Source organism: Prionailurus bengalensis, chromosome B4 (assembly GCF_016509475.1).
Source record: "Prionailurus bengalensis isolate Pbe53 chromosome B4, Fcat_Pben_1.1_paternal_pri, whole genome shotgun sequence".
In the NCBI taxonomy this organism is placed as follows: Eukaryota; Metazoa; Chordata; class Mammalia; order Carnivora; family Felidae; genus Prionailurus; species Prionailurus bengalensis.
The window spans coordinates 104,138,452-104,162,375 of record NC_057358.1 but is presented as its reverse complement, the minus strand read 5'-3'; the positions used below and the strand labels follow the sequence as shown (position 1 = coordinate 104,162,375).

The 23,924-nt window shown below is 36.9% G+C and overlaps 1 protein-coding gene across 1 annotated transcript in view; it reads right to left on the bottom strand.

Moving 5' to 3' along the window:
* Positions 1-23,924, bottom strand: part of ACSS3 (acyl-CoA synthetase short chain family member 3) — a 157,857-nt gene that overhangs the window by 97,388 nt on the left and 36,545 nt on the right. The window contains exons 3-5 of the mRNA XM_043561620.1: positions 11,502-11,690; positions 7,327-7,461; positions 3,144-3,284 (exon numbers count right to left, since the gene is read on the bottom strand). Of these exons, the coding sequence (XP_043417555.1) occupies positions 3,144-3,284; positions 7,327-7,461; positions 11,502-11,690 (465 nt within the window). The remainder of the gene's footprint in view (positions 1-3,143; positions 3,285-7,326; positions 7,462-11,501; positions 11,691-23,924) is intronic.

The following is a 23,924-nucleotide window of genomic DNA, read 5'->3' as shown; positions in this document are numbered from 1 at the left end:
ATTATACTCAGTATGTTCAAAAACTCTCAGCTTCCCCCAGCCCCAAACCACATCCTGTGTTTCTATTTGGCAAATACTCAAAACCATCTGCCTGGGTTCTCAGTTTTGAGTCTTGGACCTGTCCTCTGCCTCACGCCTATCTTTGAACCAGATCTGATTTCTCTTTATTAAATGTGCTATCTTAAATAAAGTCCTAAATTAAAACAGCCTGGAAACGAATCTCTTTGCCTCTATTGTGTGTATTTGCTTATTTTCCCAACAGAATGTTGCAAGGATTTACCTTCCGTCATATTTTTCTCTCCTGCCTAAAAAGCATTAGTGCCCTCTGTCCCTTCCATACAGAATATAGCCTAAACTTCTTGGCTAAATGCTAAGAGTCTGGCCCTTGCCTATGTATCTAACCATTTATACTCCTCATTAGTACCACATGCAATAGCCATCCTGGAAACTTTCTTGCACACTCCTGCCTTTGCTTATGCTGACCCTCTCTGCCTACAGTGCCCTCCTCTCTAGGATGCCACTCTATGAAGACGTTTTATTTATCCTTCAAACACCACCTTATAAGAGCTTTCTTTGACCACTGTTTAATAGAACAGCTCTCCCACTTTTCCCACCACTCGGTCCGATTACCCTGCTTTATTTTTTTCTTCATAACACTTTCCACATATTAAATAGCTCTTTGTTTATGTGTCCTGGATATAGAAGATAAACTTTTAAACTTTTAAAAAGATAACCAAACACATACTTGGGTGCTCAGTAATATTTGTTGAATTTGTTGAATGGAACCCTTCAGATACCATTCAATCTCATCTTTTCCGAGACAGGAATAGTGCAGGGATATCAGTCTACCTCGCCTACCTGTGTTCATGAATATTTCAATCCATTAGACTGAAGGGACTGTGGTTCACTCATATCTTTTAGCACAGAATGAACACTCAATACACGTATATTGAATGGAGTTGAATTTGACATAAATAGAGACCTCCACACAATTAAAGCCTTCTCCAATTTAGTGAAGGGAGATTATCTTTAGGATGGTACATAAGGAAGTAAATGAGAATGACTGAAACTTCAAATGATCTTCAGTTTGGGCATCTCCAGGAGAGGACTTCCTGACCCGAGCAACACCTGGAAAAGCTAGGATCCTTCTTTATTTGGAACCACAATTTTTCAGATTTGATGCTCTATATGTTACTTTCATCTCTATCACACTAACTGAGTCAGGTTTGAGTCTCTAACAAGCTCTTCCATTCCTGCCATAGACATCCCCATCCAGACCAAGTGAAATTCAGGGTAACTTAAAATCTTGAAGTGACACAACTGTTTTTATAAGAATCCTTCAGGCTAATAGGAGCTAAAGTGATTTTTGGAGGGTTCTTTTTTATTTGGTTAGGTTATACTGTGTTTTCAGGGTCAGGGATTCCCTTTCACGTTGAACTTTTCTATTAGATTATAACTTGGTGAATCCCATTTTATTTTACAGCCACACATCCAGTTAGACTCTATGCAGCTGGTGCATAATGCAGAATTGCAAAAGGTGGAAGGTTAAAGTTAGGGTCCAGAAGATCATTTGGACTGCTTGAACAAGTCATCAATATGAAGGAATATTTATTTTTCAGATGACCAGAGTTGTGAAAAAAATCATAAGGGATTGATTCCACAATGACACAAATTTGTTTTTTTATGCATGCAACAAAAATTTATTAAGCACCAAACTACATACAAAGCACAATGGTAGTGGGGCACCTGAATGGCTCAGCTGGTTAAGCGTCTTGATTCTTGATTTCAGCTCAAGTCATGATCTCACGGTTCGTGAGTTCGAGCCCCACAACTGGGCTCTGGGCTGACCACGCGGAGCCTGCTTGGGATTCTGTCTCCCTTTGTCTCTGCCCCTCCCCTGCTCACTCTATCTCTCTCTCAAAAATAAATAAAGATGAACTTAAAAAAAAAAAAAAGCACAATGGTAGACTAAAATGTAATAAAACATGGTCTCTGTCCTCAGAGAGAATATACTCCCTACCAAATATTTCCTTTTTTATAAGCAAGGGAGTTTGATGTGGAACATCTTAATTTTTCTTTTTAAAACTAATCTAATGGAATCACTATTTTATGATTATGAACAAATTACATTCTCAGAACTCTGATGCTACAGAAATCTAATTATTAATAAAGAGGCCACTGTCCTCCAGGATGTGAGTGATTGTGAAAGCCCCTTCCCCCACTAAAATTTTAGGATTCAGTGACTACTGAACTCCCTAATATGGGCACCTGGGTAGCTCAGTCAGTTAAGCCTACAACTCTGGATTTCAGCTCAGGTCATGATCTCACAGTTCCTGGGTTCGAGCCCCATGTCAGACACCATGCTGACAGTGCAAGCCTGCCTGGGATTCTCTCTCTCTCCCTTTCTCTGACACTTCCCTGTTCCCACTCTCTCTCTCTCTCTCCCTCAAAATAAATAAATAAACTAAAAAAAAATTAAAAATGAATAGGAAGATGACATTGCAATCCTTTATGAAGTTGTATGAAGAAACAGTATAATTTGGAGATACAGACAAAAGTGATATTTATTTCTTATCTGACACCTGCAAAAATATTGATTCTTCTAACTTTGTTTTGTGAAAACACCTTTCATGGTAAGCAGATTTAAAAATCCTTGAGTGTCTTCAGTGCTACAAATCACATAGTTCAATACTCTGGATAAATTGCCTGTTGTTCAAACTGTCTAGGCCAATTCTCAATCTTGCATTTATAACAAAGAATTGAATTCCCCTAGATCAAAAATCAATTCCATACTCTATAAAAGTTACACCTTAATTTAGAAAATAAAACTATTTAATTTAAAATATAGTTTTATAAAATTGTATTAAACCAACTGATGTTGGATCAAATACCTATTCATTTTAATAGGTTACTAAATCAATAGCAGCTTGCTTATGTATGTGAAAATTTCGGAAGAAATAGGGGCAAAGCATTTGACATTAAATATAATTAATATTTTTCTAGATTTGAACATAACATAGCTTTAAGGTACAAAGTACCCAAGTCTAATCCTTCAGGTACAGTTGCATTTTCAGTCAGTAATCAAACATTCTCAGGGCAAAAGAAATCTGCCGCTAGATACTTATTCTTAAGAGAGCAAATACCTTCGGCAGCCCTGTTGTTCCAGACGTGTAAAGAATATACAGCGGATGTTCTGAAAGAACAGGAACACAATCATGTGACTGTGCTTTGGCCATCTCTTCATCCCAATCAAGGTCACGACCTGGAGCCAAGGGAACGGTCTCCTGCACAGAAAGTATACAGGAATATGCACTGAACAGAGGAGGTTAAGTCAGGAGAACAATGCAGACTGGCTAAATCTGTATTAGTCTGAGCATATGATTGGAAATCTAGGCCTATATAGCACTAACTAGCAGATTTAAGACTATATATTTCAAGGTCATGACTTAAAATAAATATTCCTAAAAAGTCCAACAGTTTGATGTTGGCTTCAACAAAAGAACATGTTTTATTCAATCTAAGGAAATATGTAAGAAATTCAATGTGATGCAGTCATGTTTTCATCAACAGTCAGAGCTTAACGAACAGAGGTTCATGTTTTCCATAAACATACATACACCATTAACTTTATAAACCAGTTTCTATTTTTATAACTTTTCTTCTTTTACTTTGGAACTAAAGTCTTCATAATACAGTATCAACTAACCCATTAAAATTTTTCTTTATATGAGGGCAACTTAGCACTAACACTGAGGCCATCTTTCCAAATGAGGAAACATTAAATCATTTTCAAGGGTGGAGGATAAATCAATTTTTGCTTTTTCAAGAACAAAATTAATTTTGAAAACTAATGAGTGTATGTGACATATCTAGAATGCTACCCAATTTTTCCCACAAGTCATTGATTAATATGGCAGACATGTTTGTTTTCTTTTTTGTTCCTAGAACTGAGCTCTGTGTTATAAACCTTATGAAAATAGTCATGACTTAGTCAGAGACACCTTAAAAAGAATTAGACCTCTTTATTTAAGATGGTGCCAATGAAATAAGCCAGATAGATAAAGAGTAGGGAAGTGGCTTTTGGGAAAATTATTCTAATGGAGGGTCACAGCTATGTAAATAGAATTAAGACTCAGTACATGTCTAATTATTTTCTGAAATGTTAACTAAGCTCCAGATGACACACCAGAAAGTTTACATTTGGGGAATTTACTAGTATAGGCTACACATTCTTCAGTGAGAGTTAGTAAGATCCACCACCTAAAATGTATGTAACCATTCATTTCATCCAGGTGATCCCTGGGTGAAGCCCAGAGACTCTGAGGGATTTAGAAAAGCCAGGCCACTTCCATTCTTCAGGGTCCTTAATATATTAATCGGGGTTGTAAAAAATGATCATGTATTTAAATGAGTACATTTACAAAATAACACTTAAATATGTCACAAATAAAATGCCTCTGTGAATAAATAATAATAGATAACCATCAGAACAGAACTTCATGAAGATGAAGTTTAAGGCCCAATTGTCTTCTCCAGCCTCACTCTGATGGAGCTGGAATGTACCAGAGATAAATAAAAATAGTTAACTGTAACCCAGTTGTATATTTCCACTTGTTTTTATGAATCAGATAAACACAACAAATTTCAAATTACCAAGCCTCTGACATTACAATCACAGACCCATAAAAAAATTATCACACCCTATAATGAAAAATGTCAATTGGAGGATCACAAAAATTTTTACAGATGAACACAATGAGGACTTGAATGAATGGTTTTTCTTCAGGCTAAGAAAATCCTCTACAGGCGTATATAAAGAAGATTTGACAAAAGGAAGAGAGGGAAAATCAGCATTAGCTTCTACATCTGTCCATTTACTTCTATAGATGTGTCCTATTATCGTTCCTAAAGAGTAATATTGGCAGAGCACCAGAGTTGACTGATGTGATATTCCTTTGATTCTGTCGTTGCCTGCTTGAGGCTTAGGAGTGGCAGCCAGGTTTTTACCTCCTTTGGCAAAAACGCAATCCTGATTAATGAGACACACTGCCGAGCCTCATAATTTGTGTTTCTAAGCTGAAAGAAAATCCAGTCCATTGAGCTTAATTACTAACTAAACAGCAGGCCTACTATAAAGGACAGGAGACATCCAAAGCTCTCATCTAAAATAAAGACAAGTTGGGGTGCCTGGGTGGCTCAGTCGGTTAGGCGTCTGACCCTTGATTTCAGCTCAGGTCATGATCTCAGGGTTTGTGAGATGGAACCCCAATCAGGGTCCATGTTGACAATGTAGAGCCTGCTTGGGACTCTCTCTCTCTCTCCTTTTCCCTCTCTCTGCTCCTCCCCTGCTTGTATGCACGTGCTCTCTCACTCTCGCAATAAAGAAATAAACTTTAAAAATAAAATAAAGATAAGTCAAAATAGAGGCAAGAGCCTCAAGAAAAAGGGAAAGTATGCCATTTTGGGAGGGAGGGATGGAGCAGTGGGTCTGTACCTATTAGCAGGAAAGAGAAGAGATGTGCATTAGAAAAATCTGAATAAGAAACTTGCATACCCATATTCAGTGTGTTTACTGAATATGTAAACATATGAACAAGTAAAAGAAATAGCATATATCTTGTTGGGTAAAAGTCATCAAACCAAGTTCAAATTGTGGCCTCAATTATTGGCTGTGACTTTGAGCTATGACCTCTCCATAACTCAGTTTCTTCATCCGCAAAATGGGACCAGTAATAGCACCTACTTCATTCGTTTGTGAGAATTAAATAAGAAGTATTTGAAAGTACTTAGCTTTGGGCATAGCATAAATTCTTTACAAATTCATGACTTTCTGTATGTGTGAATGTCCCACACATACACGATTAGCACACACATACTCACAGAAACACCTGTGTGTATGTGTATGTGTTCCTACCTTTCCTCTAACCTCCTCATACCCCAAGCCTCTTTTATTGCTAACTTTGTATTCCTTAACTTAACAGCAACAGGCCTTTTTAAAAAAATATGCTTGAGGGCATCTGAAAGAAACTCAAAATTCTTTGAGACAGTAAGAATATTAAAATCATTGAGGGACGTGGTTCATAACCACAGACTACTAAAACTTTACACAGGAATTTAATGTGGTAATGGGAACTGCTAGGTGGTAACCAAAGTGACATAGCTTTAATGCTTTCTCTTCTTGTATCCTGTCATTTAAGCATTTTCTGCAGATAACCTCTCAAGAGTTCCATAACATTACACGATTCTTTGCACTCTTATAATTTTTCTTCTGCAAAAAATTTTAAACTGCTAGGAACCCAAGATGGTTCTACTATAAATTGCTGACACTTGCTTGGATATAGAAATAAGGTGATCATTAGATCAAATTTACTAGGAAAAGCACTGTAAAATATGTTCATTTTCTGTATTATACTGCTTTTTCTTCCTTCATGGATCACAGAATAATTTATGTGCTTAGAATATTCATATTTTGTTTTCTTGAACATAGTTTTTATTTCTAGACTAAATGCCTTCTCTAAAGTTATTGAAAGACAGATTTTATATACAAATAATCATACCTCTCCACGAGGCAGGATAGCTGGGGGATCAAGCACGTAGTCAGAATGCATGTGTTCAGATCATGACTCTGACACCAGCTGGGCAAGTTATTTTATCGCTGTTCACTGAATTTCTCTTCCATAAAATAGGAATAATGGTATCACCTGGCTCACAAAGTTGTCAGAAAGATTTTTTTAAAAACCATTCATTACCAGAATATCAAAAATCATATGGTAAGCAGCCAGTGTTTGTTAAAATTATCATTATTGTTATAATTTAAATTAATATATGGCACCACAATAGATTCTGCAGAGAATCCAATTCATCAACATGACATATTATTACTATATGTATTTCAATCTTATTGTTTTAATCCAGTTTTTAAAATTTTTTTAATGTTTATTTATTTTTGAGTGACAGAGAAAGAGACAGTGCAAGCAGGGGAGGGGCAGAGAGAGAGAGAGACACAGAATCTGAAGCAAGTTCCAGGCTCTGAGCTGTCATGTCAGCACAGAGTCCAACGTGGGGCTTGAACACAGGACCCGCGAGATCTGAGCTGAACTCGAATGCCCAATTGGCTGAGCCACCCAGGCGTTCCTAAGCTAGTTTTTTTCCATAAAGACAGAAAACATCATTCATACCTTTTTCAGTTTTTATTTTTTTTGCCAAAATTGTGACATTCAGGAAGTATATTAAATGGTCTATAAATCAAGTATTTCATAAGGTCAACACTAGAATAATCCTTAGTGCATCACCATACGCAAGAACCAAATTCAATATTCAGATTACCATATTTGGACGATTATAAATGAGAACATGATCTGGTTTGTGTTGTCCTAGTCTCAGTGCTTCTTCTAGAAGTGGTATGTATTCTACTCTCCGTCCGGGTTCAATCCCAAAGGATGCTGTAACAACCACCTTGGGCTACAATGGAAAAAATGACAGTAATTGAGAAAGTTTAACAACACCGATTAAGGTAATCCCAATATTTTAGGTGCAGATTGGCAATTTAACATTTCTAAAGAAATGTTTTAATGATTCTGTTCTCTATTGAATAAATGGCTTGAAAACAAAAAATTCATTTGTAAATGTTGTAGACCTAACGAATTCCACACAGATCTAACCTGTTTGAAACTACAAGTTCAGTGAGGCTTTGGGCTAGTGAGTATGAGCTGTTAAAAAATACTTTCCAGGGGCACCTGGTGGTTCACCTAGTTAAGCCTCTGACTTTGGCTCAGGTCATGATCTCAGGGTCATGAGTTGAAGCCCCGCATCAGGCTATCAGTGCAGAGCCCGCTTGGGATCTTCTGTCCCCTTCTCCTCTGCCCCTCTCCCCCCAACCCTCAAAAATAAACATTAAAATTTTTTTTAAATAAAAAATACTATCCAAAGAATTCATGAAACCAGATAGACTTGCCCTGAACCAGTGAAATGCAAACCTAGGGGCCCCTCACTTACTGAGACCTTTGTACCCGCTGGTTATTGTGCCCTTGTAGTATTTCTCAGGTGGGGAGAGCCAGCCAATTGCTATCAGGAAGCATTACTACATTTTTAAATGTCAGCATCTCTCCTTAAATGTGACCACAGAAAAAAGGGCTCGAATCTCTGATTTTTCTTTCGCGATTCTTTTCTCATTGCCAAATACTATATTTGTAATTTTGTTGTATTTTTCTTAAAAGGGCCCCCAAATGATTTAATCTTCAAGCCCCACAAGCCTGAACCTACTCCTTAAGATACACTTGGTAACTTCTCTTTACCTGACAACTTTCTAGTCTCCTTCAAGATATACAGAGCTGTAGCCAAAAGGAGTCCCTGAAAGCTTAAGAAGTTGGGGTTAATCTCCATTCTGGGCAGGCCTCAGATGCCCTACTATAGTCAAATGTTCCTTCCCTCAGCCACACACTGCACAGGAAGCTCTCTGAGGCCAAATCTGGATCCCATTTATCTCTTTGTCTTCTATGCCTGGTACAATGCTTGCTTGCCATACGGTAAGCTCTCAAATGTTTTCGGAACTGAACCAAAATTCTCATTAATTTGCAGAAACAAACATGTCTTTATTCTTTTAAGTACACTGTTTCTTCACCAAGAAATCCAAAGCAAAGGAGGCAGCTAATAAATTATTCAAGAGACAGATAATCAATCCAAGACAGTACATCTATTCCTGAATTCTGATTTCTAGTTACAATACATTTCATCTAGGGAAGGTTCATATTATACCAAGTATATGCATATATCATTACTGTCTGCTTTTTGAATATCATTTAATATTCATGGAGCTGAGGCTCAGTGCAGTTACATAGCTTGCCCCAGGTTACAAGTAGTGGAATCAGAAAGAGGGCCAGTTTTGTCTGATTACAGAACCTGTCTCTTCCCACTATATCAAGCTACCTTTTAAAAGACACACACACACACAAAGGAAAGAAAACAAAAATAAGTCTTGTTTCCTTTTATTATATTTTTAAAGATCCAGCATTTGAATAGAATTCACATTTTACTATCTGTAATACTCACAAAAATAACTCCAGGCAATATTTCCTAAGATTAGAATTCAGAATAAATGAAAGTAAGTTCCATATCAAATTAAAAATATATAGAAAATATATCAAAACTTGAATAATTTAATAAACTCAAAATTAGAACCTTCATCTTGAAAAAGAATCCTTTCTAAATTTCTATTAACGGCCTTTTATTGGAGGCTCTATTTAGTCTAGACTGACTTATTAGGGTACTGTACATTCTTCCCATCGTCAGCCAGTAACATAAAGCTTTTTCTTGAGCCAGTTTATTTGAAAATCCTGACATCAAAATCATTCCTGATTTCAATCATTCCTGAGTAATTCTATCCAACTATCTCAGATATATATCTCTATCTTCTCACCTTTAATTTGACCTGCTCAAAGGTCTTGCCCATAGGAATATACACTCATTGCCTAAGCTGCTTAGCAAGGTTGTGTGTGTGTGTGTGTGTGTGTGTGTGTGTGTGTGTGTAATGAAAACTTAGCAAGTGATATAGTAAACATTTTATAAATCCTTATTTTTATGTATCTAAATTTCCCCACATCATATAAATTTTTTAAAAAGGAAATAATATATCTCATTCTTTTATCCAAATGGTGTTAAGGATTTCTTTAGTTAAAAAACTGGAGTCTATAGCTTCGTTGGAGAAGCCCCCAAATGCCCACTGGTTTCCAGGTCAGTGACTGACTGATATTTCCCCCTAGATTTACCTTCATAAGCACTAACTCAACAAGTTTAAAAAAGAGAGGGAAAAAATCTATCTAGTTAGTCCACAAGCCAGTTTCCTCGTTCTAATAACTGATCTATTACAAGATGAAGTCAGATATGCAAACCCTCACTGTCTATCTCGCACTAATACCAGATATTAGTTCCCTTGTTAGGAATGTCTCATCTCGGATTTATGGAACTCTGAAAGCCAACCATCTCTTACTCCCATAACGACCTTCCTTCCTTAATCTTCCCACTGCTATTACTCTGCTGCACATTACCCATCACTTCACAAACAGATCACGTGCCAAAATGTCTTCTTCCACCCTTCCCTCTCCCCCATTCATGTTATTTGCAAGACCTTCCTCCTCTTAGCATTGCCTACAACAAGACACCCACCTGCTCAAAAACGTTGACAGGTCAAGATCTACAGCACCCAGTTCAGACAAAAACTGACTTTGCAAGCTCACCATCTCTCCCTCTCTGGGCTCCTCAGTCTCTTCACTGTCCTCCAAATGAATTTTACCCTTTCCTCTCAAATGCTGGACTCATAGTCTTTTTTTCTTCTTTTGGATTCCCTGACATCATTCTCTTCAACTAGCTGAATCTTGGCCAAGATCTAACCCAAATCTCACCTCTAGGAAGTCTTCTTCAGCCACCCCAACTAAAAGAAGTCACTCCTTCCTCTAAGTCAGGGGTCTAAGAGTGACAGTTGAGAGCCGAACTCTGCCCACAGCATGTTTCTGCAAAGCTTCATTGGGACACTGTCATGCCCTCTGCTTATGTAGTGTCTAAGGCTGCTTGTGTTCTACAACACCACAGCTGAGTACTTACTGCAGCCACTTGTAAACCACAATGCCTAAAACATTTACTATCTGGTAATTTGCCAGAATAAAGTTTTCTGACTCATAGAGGGACGATAGCTAACCTTTTTTTAAATGAGTACCATATACCAGGTACTGTGTTAAATGCTTTCAATGTAATATCTCAATCATCATTTCACAACAGCCTACTCAAGCTTGCTATCCTAGTACCCCCATTTGAAGATGTAACTCCACCCCTACTGGCACCCCTCTTAACCACTGTGTGGTGGTAGACCACCATTCCTGGACGTGTGTAAATTATAAAACTTTAATACGCGTTCCATCCATTTGATAAGTATGACTCATTATCCGGATTTAAGGACAGTACCTGGCATATTGTGGGAAGTTAATAAATATATGGTAAGTGAATAAATTGGTTATTAGTTATTTTCCCTGTATGTCTTATATACCCATATACATGGCAAGCTAACTTGAAAATTATATACCTAATCTTCTATTTTACATCCCTCACAGCATCTAGCAAGATGTTTTTCATATAAAACTGACCCCAAAATAAAATTTGGTGTTGGTGTGTGGTGTGTGTGTGTGTGTGTGTGTGTATGTATGTATGTATATATACATACATACACACACACACAGTGAAATGCAAACCTAGGGGTATATATATATATATATATACACACACACACACACACACACACACACACACACACACACACAGTGAAATGCAAACCTAGGGATGTGTATATATATCTATATCTATATCTATATCTATATCTATATATATATACTTTAAGCATCTCATTGGAAAGGGGAATCTAGTAAGTACACAGCACTTCCAGATGGTTCCTTCACAGATAACTATGGCTGTACTACACATAGCTACTACTTGATTTCTCCAAATAAAGCACTTACCTTTGCATGGTCAATACGACTACTTAGTTCTTTGGATGCAAATCCCCCAAATATGAGACTGTGGATGGCTCCTATTCTTGCACATGCCAGCATGGTATACATCGCCTGCGGTATCATGGGCATGTAGATAACCACAGTGTCACCTTTTTTGACACCATGCTTGACCAAAACACCAGCCAGCTTAGAGACCTACAACAAAATCATTACATCAGCAAAGTGTTTTCTGTGTTATTTCACTAGACTTCTAAGTTAAGACAGTAACACAAGAAGTTGATCATCCTCTTGGTAGTGGATTAAAGAAGCCTGAGTAACACATATTTGATGATGATGTGAGCTTAGACAGTGAGAGTAATAACAGTAATAACAAACAGTATGACAATAATTGACTATGAACCAACTTATTGTTATTATGCCACATGAACTCTATGGCCTAAATTTGCTTAATTATTAATTCAGCAACATATTTACTGAGCAACTATGATGTACCAGACACTGTGTTTAGAGTTAGGAACATAATGATGAAAAACAAACACACAGATATATCCCCATGTAGCTTTTATTCTAAAGGGCAAATCTGTCAAGTGAACAGAAAAGTAAAATAATGGCAAATTTAGACATACATTGGGTTAACTATTAAAAGAGACAAGAACATGTTAGGAAAGAAAACATATCATCTACTTATAAGGTAAGTAAGATAGATTCTGTTATTATTATTCTTATTTTAAATATAAGGTAGCTGAGACTCAGATATAATAAACAGCTAACTCAGAAGCTGAGAGGTAGTAAATACAGCCAGGATACCATCACAAATATTTTGACCTCATATTCTTTGCCCTTTCTATTGCTTCGAGCCAATTATTTTTTTCTTTAAAGTTTTTTATACTAATTATCTATACAAAGTGACTGCCCTGTACATTGAGACCAAACATACAAACTTTGCTTAAATTTTAACATGTGTTTTGGAAATTAAAACAGGTTATGAAAAATACACCCAGACCTATGAAAAAGAATTTCAACATTCTTTCACTTAAAAAATGTATATTGAGCACCTGTGTATGGCAGACATTATTTTCTGATACACCAGTAAACAAAACAGGACAAAGATCTCTTATGGTTTAGCAGAAGAAATATAATAAACATAATTAGTAAGTGATCTATTATGTGAAAAGGTAGTCAGTACTGTTGGGGGGGGAGGGCAGGACAAAGTGGAGGGATTGAGAATGCAGAAAATGTAATTCTCAGTGGGAAGGTGAGGGTAGACCTCATTCAGAAAGTAGCACTTTAGCAAGGAATGTAAAAGTTAAGAATGAGTGGAGTATACTATTTCAGGCAAAGAGAACACCAGCACAGAGGTGTAAGGGAGATCATTTGTGATGTGATGGAGGAAAAGCAAGGAGACTAGGGAGCTGGAACAGAAAGAACAAGTGAGAAAGTGATCGTAGATCAGGTCAGAGAGCTAACGAAAGGACTGTAGGGGTCCAGTGGGCAACTGGAAGGACTTTGGCTTGCCTTTGGATGTGGCTGCTCAAGATAATGAACAGAGGAGACCTGAGACAAGGAATTGGGCCGCAGGGCTATTTATATGGATCCTTTCATTTTATTCTGCCTTTCCTACTTTTTCAACAATTTGAAGGGATTTGGGATCCTGATCATTCTTCCTTTTTCTCTTTATTCCCTTCCTCTGTGCAGAGGGGGAAAAATGTGGTCAAAATTAAGGGCTCTGGTGAAAGACAGAAAGTAACAAACAGCTATCTTAGTGTTTTATTCTCTCCTATTTGCCTGGTATAATTTAGTGCTATTTTTTAAGAACTCAAAGCTGCCCAGCATCAAGTTATGAGAAAGATACACCAAAGTGATATAATCATGAACTTTAATTCTTTCTGGAGCTAAAGACCAAAATAAACACTGGAAGGTTCTATCCAAATCCTCAGTGTGCAATCCATGCAGAAAAGTACCATGCTCTGTGATCACATTACTGGGTATCCCATTTAAGCTACAGCACTAGGAGAGACCAATGAGAAGTCTGTCCTATTTACAGCTATAACTTCAGCATCTTGAATAGTGCCTATTGTTGAATAAAAATAATCTTCAACCAACACCCAATCTAGTACTTATTCAGTAACTTTATATTCTAGTCTCACTTCTCAATGTTGCTGAAAGATGTCCCCCAAAACTTTTCTGTCCTTTGAAAGAAATGAAATCAATGAATTCAAAAGTTTTTGAAAAAACGATCTCAAAATGACCCAATGTGACCCCAAGAAGTATTTAAGTTGGAGTCATGCCACAGCTTCAAAAAAATGAGCCAACATATTAAATTAGAATGTTTCATATACAAATCCAGTTTTCCAGGTTCTCCTGAAAAACTGTCAAGTCTAGCAACACCGAGCCTGTGTTCTTGAATAACAACTATCAACTGAACCTGATGATCAGCTACTAGGTTGAGCTCACCATTCCTGGGGGCATTATTGACAGAGAATTAATTTTTCTTTCCATCCTGAGTTTAAAATGTATTCTTCTACATCTTGTTTATTTTATATCATATGCTTAAACCATAGTTCTATAGCCATAAAGGTGTGATATATACTGATAATGAATTTTTTTCCCACCCACTTCTCCCACTTATGTTATCTACTTGGCTCCAGCATCTGAATTGTGAACCACTTCCCTGAATGAAGACAACCTTCAGTAAATTAGGCTGCAGCAGGTGTGTACAACCACTAGATGGCGCCCATCTGGCCTTCTTAAACTGGCTTCCTGTAGCCATTCAATGTTTTGATACTGTGCTAACCACACCAGAGTTGCTCTAGACAAAAAAAGCTATATGTGATCAACAGAGAAAATCTATTTTTCAGTAGTTTCCAGGGCTAAATGTCGCTCCAGCAAAAGTTTACATTGTAAATTATGTAAATGATATGCATGTATGAAATTATATCGATATAAATGATATACATATATGAAATTTTACATATATATTTATATATATGAATGAAAACAGGGGAAAACATTCATTTCTGGTGAGATTTCTAATAAATATGCATATGGAAAACAAAATATTAACTCATTGCAAGAATGGACATTGGTTTAATATGAGAATATGTGATAATATTTCATTAAAAAGTATTTCTTACTAATATTAAATCTAGAATTAGTTAATATGGGAGACCTAGAACAGAATACTTAGGTATTACTTCAGACACAATACAATCATTTTGAAAAGAAGGGTGAGCAGCAGCAAACAGAGGAAAAATCTAGAAATCCCAGTCAGCTGAAAGTTCATAATCACTCAAATAAAGTGCTTTGAAGCTTCAACACGAAGGGGGATGTGATGATTGCTATTTCAGGGCTCGCCTTGCTTTTATTGACCTTCAGATGTAAAATTATCAAAGAGAAAGAAATTCTATATTCTTTTTGTTTAATGTTATAGTCTTATCCTACCATAGATATCTGAATGTAAATTTATAATTTCTATTGCTATCCAAAGAGAAAATATTTAACATATATCTTGTATAATTTATAGTTTCTCAACTATAGTTAAAGGAAAGTTAAATCACGTGTAATTCGCCCAATCCATATTCATTTTTGTACCTTCTTAAAGGTGTGTTTTAATTTGTAAACAATTTAATCATTTTATCACTCACACACCACCAAATTTGGTTTTTAGTCTGAGTTAAGGGCAGGACCTATGCTATGCGATCATGGTCAGGCCATGCCTCTCCGCTAGCATGATGATAACTGAGCTGTGAAGGAAGCCTGAAGAAACAAAATGAATACACATATTCATTTAGATACAACATTATTTGTTTCTTCCCACTAGAGACTATATGAATTAATCATTATTTTGGTACTAATTTAAAACCATTCTAACATATGAGTGCCCTGTTATTGATTCAATTTATACAGTATCAGCTATGTATACTAAAGTCAAGTTTGCAAGTCAGATGCAAACAAGGAAGACATAGTCCTTAAAGCAAAGCAATTCAGAGTCCAGGGAAAAATAATATGAATAAATAGTAATACCAACATAAGAAAATACAGTAACAGATATTTGTTATATAAAGTAGTATACACATGTATTTGGTTTATATGTAACACGTGCTTATTTTGACACAAGTAAAAACTTTAAATTTTAAAATTATAAAATGAAAACATGCTCATATAAATAATAAAAAAGAATTTTATAGATTTTTTATGTATTCATCCCGCAAAATCTTCATTCACAAGCAGTCTGTGGGTTAGTATAGTTTCATGATCAAATGCCCAGGACACAAATATAAACATTAGGTGAAACTGAACAAACACTATGTTCTATAGAGCAAATTAGCACTTGCTTCACAAGCAGCAAGTGTGTCCATCTAAAGAAAATAATGTTTGTATGAGAAAGATAGAGCTGGTGTCCAAATTATAGCAAAAAGATAATAATTATGGGCAATTTCAGGGCCATGTCAAAGAAAATTATATGAAAGAGAAGACACGAGGAAGCCTATTTTCAAGCTGCAGTGATGTCACCCTGCAAACCCTGGTCTAATCAATCACAGAAAATATAACTAATTGAAAAACCAATTATAGTATCTGAGAAAACAGTCTTCTTTTCCGAGGATTCTACTTGAAAAATATTCAGAAACCTTCCCTTAGTATGCTATATAAAACCACCCTGAAAAATGGGGAGCAAGCAGGGAATTTACAAGTGGCTGTTCTATAAAAGTTCGAATCAGACTTGTTTCAAGCCTAGTAGGTATAGCCAGAGATCCTAAATAAAGATATGCATATGGAATAGTTTCCCCAAGGCACAAAGTGGTGGTATCCTTTAATTGCCCATGCAAGCAACTGTTGCTATCGTTAAGGAGATTTTAAGCTAAAGGGGACCTATTTATTTCTCTCTTGGACCATTTGTCATCTCTTGACTTCCAATCTTGCCCACCACAGCTTCCTCTTTGGAGAAATCAAAGTGATGGAGCTTTCCATCATACTTAGAATAAAATACAGTCTTTATAATGGTGCGCAAGGTCCTATGGAATCTGACTCCCGGAGGCTCCCACAACCTCACCTTCTTCCACTCTCTTCTCATGGCGGGCATCCGGGTGCCCCATGGTAGTCCAAGTCTGTTCTTGTTCTGGGACCTCTGTTTCACCTGATTTTCACACAAATGGGAACATGGTTGTCTCCCAGCCTGCATTTGGGTTTGTGTCACTGGGTCATCTCCTCGATGACAAGTAATTTTCTCTGACATACATCTAAAATGGCAGCCCAAGTCACTCTGTAGCATATTTTTCTTTATTTATATGGTATAATTTTTCATTTATGGTGTATTATCTTTTTATTCATAATGTAGCTCCCTAATTAGAATGCAACTTCCCTATGGGAACAGATTATAATATTCACTACTGCAGTCTATGATGCCCACAGTAGTGCCATATAGATCAGGTGCCCTAAAAGTATGTTTTAATAAATAAATTGACTCCATCATAATTCTAGTCCAGAAAAATGAATTCAAAACAGTCTATTGATTTTGTTGAGTTGACTTTCTAAAAGTCAGAGTTTAGCCACTCTGAAGATAATACAAATCATCTATTAAGAATCTATCAATGAATGATAAAAATAATCAGTTAAGCAAATGTAAGAATAAAAGCCATGAACCAGAATTTCTTCAGGCTTGCGAGAAAGCCAAGTAAGGTAAATGTTATAAGCAGAGTTTTAGCTGAGGCAGGATATAAACCTTCACAGTCAGGCAATGCACTAAAACAAGGAAATTTCTCACCATATTAAAAAATAAAAATTTCCCAGTGTAAAAAGAAACTCACAATGTGGAGGAAACAAGTGATATTTTTGGAAATAATTATTTCTCTCAGACAAGGATTACATTTTTCTTTACTTTTTAATGGATGAGTTACTATTCTTTCTATATAATATGAGAGTATGCTATGAGGTCTGTATTAGACATCGTGTTGGTCTAAAAACAAATACATAAATAAAATATTAACTCTATCTTCAAGGGGTATTACTTTGGCCAAGAAATACGCTAAAAAGTAGATATACTAATAAGTAATGTAAAAAGCAAAAATAAACCCATACATGGAGAAAGGTACAAATAAAGTGTTCTGGACTTCAAATCATGGTGAAATAGTTTCTGTTGTAGAGGGAAGTGAAAAGAAGTGAGGTTACACTTCAAACAATCTCAAAAAGTCTGCTGAGAAAATTCAAAGGGAATGGCTGCATTGTTATTTTGGTTGATGTAAAAATTTAATTTGGACATTTGTATTTTGAATACATGACTCTAAACATGGAAAAAGGAAGCTAGGAGATACTAAAATGTTGTTTTCTCATTTAATTAATTCCTGTATTATCTATCAAATTGGTATAATATTTATTTTATTTACATGGAGTATTCTTAGAATCTAATCTAACAAATTTTATTAAGTTGAGAAGTTATTCAAAACAAACTTTTAGCTACAATTTTGATAAAAATGTAAATCAGTAGTTGGTGCCTACTCATGTACAACTTCACATGAAATACAAGAGTCTACTAAAACATATTTTACAACATTGAATTATACAAAATAGCTCACAAGTGTTTTTAAATTTTTTAATGTTTATTTATTTTTGAGAGAGAGAGAAAGACAGGGTGTGAGTGAGGGAGGGGCAGAAAGAGAGGGAGACACAAAATCTGAAGCAGGCTCCAGGCTCTGAGCTGTCAGCCCAGAACCTGACACAGGGCTCGAACTCACAAACCACGAGATCATGACCTGAGCAGAAGTCAGATGCTTAACCGACTGAGCCACCCAGGTGCCCCCAAAATAGCTCACAAAAATTAAGGCTTATGGGAAAACAAGACTTAACCAGACCACTCAAAAGTCAACGTAACTAGAACTCTTTAACATTCATTTAACATAATATCATGTTCAATAGATCATTTACAGCCTTAAACAGTGGAAATAACGCTTCCTGTTTTAAGGTATTCTATCGGAAGGCGTTCGCTTCTAAATATCCTTGCAAAGAATGACCAGTCAAAATAGCACAGTGTAGACTTTATCATTAACGATTTTTAAAACAGGGGAGAATATTTTCTTAGCTTTAAATTCTGAAAGGCACTTAACTCATCAACACTTGCACTAAAGGATCTTCATCATTTTTTTCTTGAGGTTTTCAGATATTGAAAAGATGTTCGCTTTAAATTGTGAGAAAGTCCCTGCAACTTGCTAACAAGGTAACAACAATCCAATAGGAGAATGAATGGGCAAAAGATCCAAATGAGCACTCCAGAAAAGTGAAACAAATGGCCAATAAGCACGGGTGAAGGAGCTCAGTTTCAGCAGTCATTAGGGAAAAGCAAATTAAAAGCACAATGTGATACCACCACACATTCACCCGAAAGGCCCAGATTAAAAAAGACTTGGGGTGGGGGGGGGGCGCCTGGGTGCCTCAATCGGTTAGGTGTCTGACTTCAGCTCAGGTCATGATCTCACAGTATGTGGGTGTGAGCCCTGCGTCAGGCTCTGTGCTAACAGGTCAGAGCCTGGAGCCTGTTCTGGATTCTGTGTCTCCCCACCTCTTTCTCCCCCTCCCCTGCTCTCTCTCTCTCTTTCTTTCTTTCTCTCTCTCTCTCTCTCTCTCTCTCTCTCTCTCTCTCTCTCTCTCAAAAATGGATAAACGTTAAATAATTAAAAAAAGAAAAAAAAAGACTTGGGATTCTCAATGCCAACTATTGACAACTAGCATGCTCATACACTGCAAGGGGGAATGGTAAATGGGTACAACCAGTCTGGAAAACTATTACGCGAAAGAATCTCATGAACAAAAAGTTGAGTAAAAAAAGCCAGACACAAATGAGTGCATCCTATTATTCAATTTATACAAAGTTCAAAAGCAAGGAAATGTCATCATGGATGGTGTATCAACGTCTGCATGATAATCCCATAAAGGCTGAATGAGAAATGACTAACATGAGGCATGGTACGTGCTTCTGGGGGTGGAGATCTTCTGTCTCCTGATCCGGTTATGTGGGTGTGTTCTGTTTGTGAAAAATCCAACACGGTTCTGGGTACTCATCTGAATGTATATTACATTTCATTAAAAGTTGACAAAGTGGCATGCGAGGAAAAAACCTACACAAAACACTGTGAATGAAGTTCAACCTCAAACCAGCATCATTCACGGAATGATGATTCCAGCATCAAGCATGGAAAAGGTAATTCACCTTACAGAGACGTACTTTTTAGCAGAGCCGACTGCAGTACAACTGAAGTTCTTATTGCTTATTTAAGAAGCTTAAAGAACAAAAACTGCGCACGCGCCCTGTTGCATTCTTTCCCCTCAACAAGGCAAGTGCTGGCAGGGCTGAATTTCTGCAGGTTCGGCGCATTTTTGCATTTCCAGTTCTTGCTTAAGAAAATGATGATGATGTGACAGACAAAGAAATATCAGATTATCATACCCTGACATACTTCCGGAAGTTGGAAATCACACTTTGAAAAGAGCACCTTACAGGGCAGAGCTGGAGAAAGGACTTCTCGTGGGACATGACCCTTGATTTCAGAGTAATTTTCTCCTCCAAATTACTCAAACTTCATAATTACAACCACCACTGTAATCATATTTCAAACAATTGCCTTCAGTGGAGATCATCGACACTTTGAGTTTGAATTAAATCAAGAAAATTTGGCACACTCTGGGCTTCCTCAATTCTCCCTGTATATATATATATTCATGAAAATTTCTAGTGGTCACATTTTTATTTAGCAAATAAATAAAAATTCACAATTGTTTGAATACCAAAAAAAAAAATAAAAAAATAAAGCAAACTCAGAGGTAATTCGAAATGAAGTTAGAGATAGAGAAAACAAACTCAAAAAAATTAAAGTAGGAATTTCTTAAAATGATGAATACGGTATATAACATATACAGCCAAATACAAACAAAAACTCTCATACACACCCCTTTACTTTGCTGAGGTTTAATATAACCACTAACTTGAAAAGAGCTAGGGACGCCTGGGTGGTGCAGTCAGTTAAGCATCCGACTTCAGCTCAGGTCATGATCTCACAGTTTGTGAGTTCGAGCCCCACATCAGGCTCTGTGCTGACCGCTCGGAGCCTGGAGCCTGCTTCGGATTCTGTGTCTCCCTCTCCCTCTGCCCCTCCCCCACTCGTGCATGGTCTCTCTCTCTCTCTCTCTTTCAAATGTAAATAAACATTTAAAAACTTTGTAAAGAGAAGAAAGGAGCTACCAAGAGAAGGACACAATAAGCATATACATTTCTCCTGGAATGCAGACCTGGGTGTAAGTGTGGAAAATTCAAAGAGGAAATATTCATCTTGAACTTCCAAGCCAAATGTAAATAGGCTACAATTCTTCAGAGATAGTAAGAGGTCAGAATTTGCCTAGAAAGAAGTTCAAGTTATATTACTGATCCAATTCAAAGATAAGAAGTTCCCACAATAAAGGAAGTTAGAGTCATTTAAAAATTTCAAATACAGTTTCATTCATTCCTTCATCATTGAACATGTTTGCTATGTACCAGGCACTATTCGGTGAACAGAACAAAAACCCCTTCCCCTTCCTTCCCTGATGGAAAGTACATTCTAGAAGAGGACCCAGCACTAAAGAAGATAGACAAGTAAAATATAAACAAAGGTACTGAGTAATAAGTGGCAAAGTTAAAAAAGAAAGTGGAAAAGGAAGATCCGAAGTGATGTGCACATGGGAACATTTGTGTTCAATACGGCCAGGGAAAATCTCATTGAGAAAGTAATACCCAGGTCCTATGAACCATAAGATATCTGGAAGAAAACTATTTCCAGCAGAAGGTAGGTAAGTACAAAGCCTCTAAGTTGGGAGTGGAGCAAGCTGACAGTTGGCTGCATGAGGCAGGGGGCTGCGGTGTGGGATGCAGTGGGGCTGGGGAGTAGGTCACTGGAGGCAATCATGCAGAAGCACAGGTCACAGCGGGGAGGGGCTTTTGCTTTTTTTCTTTCCATGCTCTCAGAATTAAGAACAAATCTGTAGTGCCACACTCAGAGTTCTGGAGAGTCTGGCTCATGGGAGTCCCATCCCCCAACCACTTGTGCTTTCTGCCAAAGCCACTGCGGAGGTGCTAGGATCTCCCTGCCCTGAAGATCTCTGGAGGTGCTATTTCCTCTGTCTGCAGGACTCTCCTGTCCACCACTTCCCTTCCCACTTTTGGTGGTTTGGCAATTTTAGGCACTGATTCTTCCAGAAAGTCTTTCTATGCCATATTAACGGTTGGCTGAACTGCATGTTTTCCCATATGTTTCCACAGAATATACTACTACCCTCGAACATCACCTTGATCGTGTTTATACGGGTTTCTTAGCTCCTTAAAGTTATGGAATGGTGCATTTAGCTTGTATCCCTTGTTCCTAACAGGGTTTGGCATACAAAGTCAATACTTGTTGAATGAATAAAGAATGGATCTTGAACAAGGTTCAAATCACTACACAAAAATCTTAATAAAGGGTTGTATGAACTATCAGATCTACATAAAAAATGAAAGTTTCAGAAAAGCTCTACTTCTGAATCATTCAGATCTTTTATGTCACTGAAACAATTTAGTCTAACATTTGTCCATCCGCTAATTAAATAAGAAATGCTAACTAACTTAATCAAGTTTTACATAGCCAGAAACTCCCAGAAGAAATGAGATGGGGGAGGTTAAAACAAGTTAAAGTACAAAGCCACTTCTCTTTGTTTGTTCTCAATGGCATTACCATTAAATCTTTCTTCCTCTGTCTTCTCTACTTAATAAAATAAAGGCCACAGGGAACCAGGAGAGGTAATCAAAGTCAAGCACAATGCCTCCCTCTTTCCTAACACTTCTTCCTTTAGTACTTTAGAGAAGAAAAGTCTGGGGAATCAGAAGCTGTCAGCAGGTGAGAGAAACAGGCCTTTTAAGTACTTTGATGTCAGGCTAAACTGAAACCAATGAACCAGTACAAACCTCAAAAGGGTCTAAGAGTCCAGACTCCATGTTAGAAAATCAAGATGGGTTAGCAGAAATGCTTCTAAGCAAAATGTGTATTTATCGTATACACTCATACAATTGACCAAAAAAAAAAATAGAAAATGAACAAATTACTTAACTCTTCTTATTTTATGTTTCTCTAAGGCTTTCTCTTAGTTTTTCTTTAGTTTTTTTAATGTTTTTATTTATTTCTGAGAGAAAGAGAGTGTGCAAGCAGGGAAATGCAGACAGAGCAGGAGACACAGAATCCAAAGCTGGCTCCAGGCTCTGAGCTGTCAGCACAGAGCCCAACACGGGGCTAGAACTCACATACTGTGAGATCATGACCGGAGCTGAAGTTAGATGTTTAGCCGACTAAAGTCTTAGGTGGCCCAGGTTCTCCTAAAGCTTTCCTTTTGACTCTGATGTTTGGTTATGAATCAAATTCAATATTGGCATAGATAATACTGTGTAATATACAAATAAGCTTCCTAATCTGTATACTAATTAAGATTCACCAGTGTCTTAGGCCTTAAATTAATAAAATGAAACTGTGACAATATGCCCAAATCACAGGAATAAGATTTTAATCATAGACAAAACCTCATCTAACAGCTGAAAATGTAAACCTACAATAAAACACAGAGTATACCAGGTTATCGGGAAATTTCATTATCTCTTCGAATAAAACATGGCTTCAGATGAGTAACAGGGTCATTTGCTAATGGAGTTCTTTCTCTCTTCAGGCTCAGTGTGAGCTGTCTCTGTTTAATTCATTCTGAAAATAGAGTTCCCACTTACAGACCAATACAAAGTATCCAACAGTATCTTTGTGGCAGTATTTTGTTTTGTTCTGTGTTGGGCTGTCCAGCATTTGAACTTCCCTCTTATTATCTTGGAATTCCTACTATGAAATCAAAAGAGGAAAAGACATCTCTTTCTCCACTGCCTGGTGCTTTAGGCATGTAACCTAAAATTGGCCACGTAGGTGTTCCTAATATGTCAATCTAGGAGATTAATTCAAGTCAGCAAGTCTAGTTACCAATTTGTAGGTTCTCCTTAAATTTTTACCGCTGCCCCTTCTCTCTTGGGGCTACTTTTTTCTGAATCCAGCTCTTCAGTCTTCCCTTTTCATGAATTCCTCTTATATTTACTTCAGCTGAAGCTGGCATTTGTTGATACAACCAGGCTGAGACCCAGCTTGAGCAAAACTAGTTTAAATTTTCTCTTAATTGTTTGCAACAACTCAGGATTGAGACATTGGATTGTCCCTTGACAAAAAGGATTGCCTTTTTTGAAATCTCTTAGAAAAATAAACAAGAATATTGCTAACATAAAAGGGTATAATTTCAGAGAGTCAAGGAAAGTTGACCAGATTTTCTAAAAATCCAGCACAAATACCAAATAGGTTTAAAAAGCAAAAGAAGAGAATGTGTTTCCACAAGCCCTAACTTAAAAGCAAATGCTTC